At 32.7% G+C, this 7,825-nt stretch overlaps 1 protein-coding gene across 2 annotated transcripts; it reads left to right on the plus strand.

Annotated features, from left to right (window-relative positions):
- Positions 1-3,313: 3,313 nt before the first annotated feature.
- Positions 3,314-5,042, plus strand: LOC127787863 (ARGOS-like protein). 2 transcript variants are annotated; one of them, XM_052315920.1, is made up of 2 exons: positions 3,314-3,838; positions 4,191-5,042. In XM_052315920.1, exon 2 carries the CDS (start codon positions 4,463-4,465, stop codon positions 4,886-4,888), a length of 426 nt encoding a protein of 141 aa, XP_052171880.1. In that variant the 5' UTR covers positions 3,314-3,838; positions 4,191-4,462; the 3' UTR covers positions 4,889-5,042. The 2 variants fall into 2 exon arrangements, with proteins under 2 accessions (XP_052171880.1, XP_052171879.1); XM_052315919.1 differs by having other exon boundaries at positions 4,196-5,042.
- Positions 5,043-7,825: the final 2,783 nt, after the last annotated feature.

Consider the following 7,825-nt stretch of genomic DNA (forward strand, 5'->3'; position numbering starts at 1 on the left):
TTCTTATTTAAAAATAAAATTCAAATAAAATAAAAATAATAAAAAATAAATAATTAAGTTCAACCGTTCAATCATCGAATTAAAGTGTTAGGTTTAAATAGAGATAAAAAAAGAATAAAAAGAATCGTCCATCCCCTTTAAAATTAAATATTATATTTTGTTAAAAAAAAGTTAAGCAGAATGTTATATTTTATTTTATAAAATTTTACATTAGATTAAATGTTAAATTTGGTGATTGTCTAATTTATTTTAGAAAGTTAAATGTTTTTATGTTAATTTAAAATATTGCAATATATTAAAGCGTTGACTCTTTTTTTTAAGAAAACTTTTATTTAGATAATACAATGTGTGTGTACACACGCACATTTTTTAATTTTTTTAGATTCAATGACTTGAAATTAAAAAAATAAATAAATAAATCTCAAATCCATTAAGACAAATCCAACTAAACTAGCTAAGTCAGTTTAATTTAATTTAAGGTATCAAATTTTTTAGAATCTTGATTTCATTCCAAGCCTTACTAAATGAATACCTTTAGTTAAGTATTTGATCCTTGTAACAACTAAAATGAACTATAGGTTTTGATGGTCTAAGTCTTCTATTATTTTTTTTATTTTTATTACTTACAAATATTATAATTTAATTATTAACACTAAAAAGGGTGTCTGATTGACTGGTCAATTTAAACAAAATATAAAGACTACTTTAGCTACAAATAAATTGTATAAAGCGCCTCAATGAATAAAAACCTATCACATGAGGTGTATGGTTCATTTATCTTTATTACTATTTTAAAAACAACAAAATCAATCATTTGTATTGAAAACAATAAAATCTAAAATGTATTTGCCTTGTGTATTTTTTTTCCAAACTAATTTGAGTTTTTATTTGTATAATCATTTGTTTACCTACATATACTAAACATGCGTTCATCTTTAATTAATTATTATTAATATTGTGAATACATTTGTTGATTATTATGAACAATATAATTATATAAATTAGTTATAACTAATAGTGGAAAGAGATCAGATACAATAAGGTTTACTCTCAACAAGATTTGTTTGATGGCTCACCTAACATTGTACCATTGATTTTTCTTTTTAAATCACATTAATTACAAAAAAAAAAAAACATATTTATTAAAATAATTTATTTTAATATACAATTTTTTTTTTTAAATTTGACGAGTAAATTTCACATTACTTTTGAGACTTGTCTCGAGTGGACAAAATGTTTTTGTATTTTCCAAAATGACATGATACATCTGCATTAACTATAAAATTCACTATTTTTTCACTATCTTTCTATCTCTTCTCCTCTCTTTTTTCTCTAATATTTTCTTTCTCATCCTTAGCAAATTATAATAGCCTAACAACAAGAACGATCGATGACCATCTCCGTACATCTATTTTATTGTTTCTTTATAGCATTTATTTTCTTTTTGTTCTCTTTGTGATTCTAATTAAAAATAATCACTTTTTGGAGTGTCAATTGAAACTCATACATCTCAATTGATAAATCATTTGAATTTTGCTCAAAATCCTAGATAAAAATACGAGGAGATAGTAATTCTCAAACATGCATCAAAGATGGCATTAGCAAGATTAAACTAATTCACAATTTGGAGTTGCCTAGTAGATTTACAACAATAAATAATAATAATAAATCTAAACATGTTGATGTTTTGAAATTGTTTTATTTATTGTGGAACCTATTGTTGTGGGAGATGATGAGCCGTTTGAGTTGAAATTTAGTTTAGACGTGAAAAAAAAAAAAGAATAGGTTCCAATCTCCGATATAAAATCAAATGGTTATTTAAAATTCATAATAACAAAATTTGTAAAAAAAATATTAATTAATTGCTATTAATTAGGGACTTTGTTACTTTGCCAAAAAAAATGATTGAGAGGGTGATCGAAATCGAAAAGGTACAAATAATGAAAATACTCCTTATCTAAAATTAAAATTGCTTAATATGTCATTCTCATGATTGTCTCATATCCCTATTATCTCTAATAATCGTTTTCATCTTATCTTGCACTGACTATCGTTATATTATTTCTCTCCACAAGCTAGTTGCTGAAGACAACCATGGAAAGAGTCAGTGAAGTAAATTTGTAAGTGGATGGGTATTTTTATCATTTATATTATTTTTGGTCACCTTCTTTAAAAAATAGCAATTTTCATTAATTAATAAATATATATTAATAATGAATGAATGAATACAATTAAAACAAACAGTGGGGATAATAAATTATAATGGAGGGCATAGTAGCAGATTCAGATCGGGGTGAATGGCACAAAAGGTGAGGAGCAGCGGTTTGTGAGCCGCGGAAAATGTTGGCAACTTGATGATGATTAATGAAGTGATTGTTCGTTCAAGTAAGGAGGAGGAGCCGAGGAGGAAGTAACCTAACCTCTTTATATTCATATGTTCTCTCTTTCCCGTGGGCTGGTCTGGTGTCGAATATAAATAAATTAAATTAAAAATGTTCCAAGGGGGGGGGGGGGGGGGGGGGGGGGTAAACGTCAGAACTGGAAGCAGCAGAGTAGGACTTTGAAGAAAAGCAAACTATAACCCATCCATCCCCCACCACGCACCCACAAGTGGTAGATTATATTTGAGATTGGAGGCTACTGATAGAAGAATGGATAGATATTGTATTTCATGATGATTCTCAGAGGCCTCCCTCTTTTTTTTTTTTTTAAATAGTATTTATTAATTAAGATATAAATTTAAAAAATTATAAAAAAATATTTGTTATTATATTAATTGAATTTATTTAATATTTATTAAAAAAATTACGTAATTTTTTATATAAAATTCTTCATATAAACTTTTCTGCCTTCTTTATCTAAATAAATTTATCTTAAATATTATGAATAAAAAAATAATTTATAAATCTTTTAATACATTTAAAAAAAATTAATAAGTAGTCTATAAAAATTTTAAAATTATTTTAAAATTTATCTTAATGATTATATATTTTGATTTAAAAAATATTATAATTTTATTTTATTCATATTAAAAATGAGTAGGACTTCCTCTCATTGGGACAAAAAGTAAGATTTGAATTCAACGTACGTTAACTCCGCATATAGAAATACATGTTGGGAGGGGGAACTAGAAATAGAAAGAGAGAAAGGGGGCCAGGGGTGAAGAACCTTGGGAGACACCCATCCAACCATTCGTTCATTCATTCATCCACCCGCCCCCCTCATTTTCCAAAACCACCAACTTGCCTGTCAGTCAGGTCTTGTTGTAGGCCCCACTCCACTTTGCTTTTGGGGGGGAAATTCACTGAATCCAACCCTGCCTTCTCTTCCTCTTCCTTCCCGTTCAAACCTCTCTCTCTCTCTCTCTCTCTCTAAATCCAATCACTGTCGTCTTGATCTACCTCCTCCTTCCTTTCGTTCTTTCATACAAATACAGTGCTACCAAAAACCAACATTATCAATTCCTCATTCGCGTCAATATTCCCATCATCCCACACCCAACAGGAATTCAACTCAACACACAACCCAACAGCCTCAGCTTCCCCACCGCTTCCGCTTCACCCAAATCCCTCCAACCCGCAAAACAATACCAAATTCAATACCATTTCTGATTTCTACTCTCCAGTTCAACCCCAAAAAGAAGATGGCCATGGCCATGGCCGCACAGTCATCCTGTTTCTCCCCTTTCTCTCGTGTATTGGCTGCAGAGCTGAGCCAAAACTTTTAGCCTAGAGAAGAGACAGACACAGAGAGAGGGTCCGTGGGCGTGTCTTGAAATGCTAAATTTGATTTTGAAACTTTCTTCCCAATTCTGCCATCAAAGTCTGCAGCATAACTGGTATTCTTCCATCCACCTCCCGTCTCTAATTAATTAGATTCCGTTCCCTTCTTTTTTCTTATCCCTGGGTGTTTATTTCCTCTTCTTCAGCCGTCGTCGTGTTGTGTTTCTTTGATTTTTCTGCTGTTTGTGTCTTTTAGGTTTTGTTTTTTTAGGAAACTTTGGTAGCTGTCTACTCTTCCCCTCCTTGCCCTTGATGTGGATCTGGTTAGGTTTTGGTCTCAACTGTGATTTGTGTTGAGGATACAAATTCGAAACTTAAAACTGATTTTTGTTCTTCTTGTAATTTTGTTCGTTTAGTTTGTTCATACCCTATTCAAAATTATCTCAAGTATTGTTCTTAAATTTGAAGTGCAGTTGGATCATCGGTGACCGTGGTTCGTGACTAGAGCAAGTGAAGCCAGCCTGAATTGCCTGGTTGATTCGGAGAAATAATTCACGTAACTGGAGATAGATTTATGCTTTCTTTGCTGGAATCCTGGACTCTGATATGAAACTACTCCACATTTGAGAGATCTGAAGAGTTACCTTGCGCTATCAATTGGAGTTGCAGATTGGTGCCTGGATCTGGTGGATTTGGTTGTAGCAGCTATCCGATTCCTCGGACAGATATTAATTTGTTGAATGATTGCTGGACAAATAGTTGCTGAAACAGAATTGAGAACGTCGTCGTCGTCGTCGTCAAACGGAGGTGTGATTCGCTGGCAAGATCATATGATGGACATGAGAAGAAAAAACGCCGCCGGTGCTCTTCAAGGAGCGAAGGGGAGGCCTAACCAGAAAATAGAGTATGGCCGTCGAACGTACACCCAAGGGCAGGGGCACGGCAGGAGGATGTTTCCAGCGGCGGCGGCCAGCTATTTCAACATGGAGTCGATGCTTCTGCTGAGCTGCCTGACGGTGTCGCTGCTGATACTGCCGCTAATACTGCCGCCATTGCCGCCTCCGCCATTCATGCTGCTGCTGCTGCCCATTGCCATTCTGGCGGTGCTTATGGTGTTGGCTTTCATGCCTTATAATGTTCGAGATGTTACTAATACGTATATGTAAAACCATTTCCCTTCCCTTTCGCACATACCATGCCATACATTTCGTTTCACCCGCGTCCTTCCCCATCCATAATCGAAGAGTTCCAATTTTCCTTTTTGTTTTGGTTATTTCTTTCAAGTGTTCAGAAGAGTGAAAGGAAATACATATTTTTGTCCTTCTTTTGTTCCTTATTTCACAGTATAGCCGCAACATACGGACATTAATGGCGATAAGCATGGTCAAGTTGCACTTGAGGTTGGCTCCTTGCTGTTGCTAATGGCTCCCGTGCTTCTTTATCTTACCCTTACAAAAGACAACGCCTCTGGTCGGATGACTGCTTGCTTGTCGTCGTCAGTGGTGGTCACCGCCTGAAGCGGTGCTCGAGTACAAAACCCCTCTCGCCATGTCGTCGGTTCGCCACTTCTAATTAGCTCACTCGCTCGCTGTCGTCGGAACCTCCTCCTCTCGCTGGCAGCCGTCTGTGCCTCTGCTCATCAGTCTCGCCTGGGTGTTCACATCTCAACCGCTGCCTGCCTCTGCTGTTGATTTGGCAGTTCTATGTATGTATTCTTCTTCAATGCCAGCGGATGATGTTCAGTCAATTTTGACAACTCGGTGGTTTCGTTTTTTCATTCTCTTGAGTGCAAATGGTGAGGCCTCCACACATTGCCCTAAGAACGTGAGAAGGGTTAATTACAATATATGATAGACAGTACATGATAGACAGTACATTAAGTAAGAGATATAGTACATGATATTCATAAGGAGCTACCTCATAGGAGGGTGAAACTCTCATGTTATGACTGTCATGATTCGAACTGTATCCTTAAGTATAATCTATTGTTTGAAAACTAATCATACTACATTCGTGGGGTTTCTCTTGATCAAACTTGAGACGGAGGAGATGGTAAATAAAAAAATAAAAAAAAAAGCTTGGACAAGTGATTGTGTCACGATAAATTGAGATTCATACTAATAAATCATAGATTCGATTTTTTGACATGTATGGTGAGATAAAATTTTTACTTATGATTTATCTTTCTTATTAAAATTGAGGACACAAGTTGCAAGAAATTGTGTAATGATAATAATGTTAAAATATTAAAAAAATATATTTTCTATCTTAATTAGTGTTATTTTTGTAAGTAATAATATAATAATAATCGCCACAAAGTTTTAGAAACTTTAACAGGAAGAAAATTGTTAAAAAGACGTGTGATATTTTTTATGTCAATACTTTAATTTTTTAAGTCAAATTGGAGAAATTAATATTTCACTATTTAGAATTAAAATTTCTTAAAAGTGATAATAATCTTGATATTTCAGGTTATAATTACTTTAGATATCTTCATCTATTCATAATTTTAAAAAAAATATTTCAAAGGTACCTAATTCGTACATTTGTGGATAGCGTCTCCCAAGAGATATATATATTTTTTAGTATGTCAAAGGCTGTTGGTCCTCCCTTGTGAGAGTCTATTAAGATGCCTCCGGAAGTATTTAAATTACAAAAATACTCTTTACTTTCACTTGTCACGTGAATTGTTTGAGAAATTGATACATGATAAATTTATAATCCGAAGCAAAGTCCAAAAAATTTAGATGGGATTGTGAGACTCGTTCCAACTTGACCGAAGTCTTAGGAAGTCGTGCTTGCCTATCTCCAGTTTTATCTCGAATATCTTATAATAGACTTGTCTATAAAAAACAAGGGTCCTTAACAAGTGTGACAAAGGTTCTCCAACTCCTATATTTTCTACTACCTATATTTATTTTATTGATTTGAGAGTCGGAGTTTATCCCGGGAGATCCTATCCCTGGTGTTCCGTTGTCTTATAGGCTACATTCCCAAACAGATATTGTTGTCAAGTCTCGAGTTCTATTCCTGAGACTCATTTATCGAGGTGGAATGTGGGAATCAGTCTCAAATACCATATCACCTCCTATGACTTCTAAATAATGTTTTGGGCTTAAAACACCCCCCCCCCCCCAACATTAAGAATAATTTACTTTGTCCCTGAAATGTTTATTAATTTTTATCTCAAATTCACCTCGAGTTAAGAAGTAAATTTTGGATGAAAAAATATTATTGTGTCGATTAAATTAACAAAAATCATGACATTGATGGGTTAAATTAGCAATTTTCCATTAATCTTCTTCTAAATTCACTTTGTTACACCACTACCAGGACATCCTACAAATTCTTTTCCTTTCCTTTCCTGCTGGAATTTTAGTTTTATTACTGCTATTGTCATGGTCCTTTTTTTTTTTTTATTAGTTAAGTAATAATAGATATATTTTATTTTTTAGATATGGTGTATTTATTAAATCTTATTGTTAGTATTCACACAATTTTATTACATAATGATAAATGTACAGCGTTTTAAACTATTTAATCAATTAATAGAATTATTTGGATGGTTAAATATTAATAAATACATATTATTTTTAAATAAATTATACTTATTACATCTTATTTTTAACATCCAAAATAGTTTTATTAACTAATGATAAATGCATTATGTTTTTAGCCTAATAATAAAATTATTTCAATATCAAAAACAAGATATATATTATAATAAATACGACTTATTTAAAAATAGCGTGTGTTTATTAATATTTAATTATTATTTTTAAAATAAATACCCATAAAATAAATAAATAATTAGAATTTGGACAGAGCAGCATATATATATATATTCTTCCTTCCCTTCAAAAGAAAAGCAAAGAATCATATAATAATGAGAAAATAAAAAAAAAATAAAAAAAGGCCAGCTTCCTCCATGGACACACAAAGCATCCTTGCATTGCATCTCGATATTTTCGCTCGCTGGGTAATAGGCTCGGGCTTAATTTCCCTTAGGCCCTTAAAATTATCTCGTATTACAGTTTAGACTCTAATGCTTTAAAACATAACATTGGTGTTACATTAACTAACTAGACAACTCAAATCCTGCT

The sequence above is a fragment of the Diospyros lotus genome, chromosome 13 (genome assembly GCF_014633365.1).
Source record: "Diospyros lotus cultivar Yz01 chromosome 13, ASM1463336v1, whole genome shotgun sequence".
Classification (NCBI taxonomy): domain Eukaryota; kingdom Viridiplantae; phylum Streptophyta; class Magnoliopsida; order Ericales; family Ebenaceae; genus Diospyros; species Diospyros lotus.

Coding starts and splice junctions, on each gene's coding strand:
- LOC127787863 (XM_052315920.1), top strand. CDS start 4,463: ATGATTGCTGGACAAATAGTTGCTGAAACAGAATTGAGAACGTCGTCG.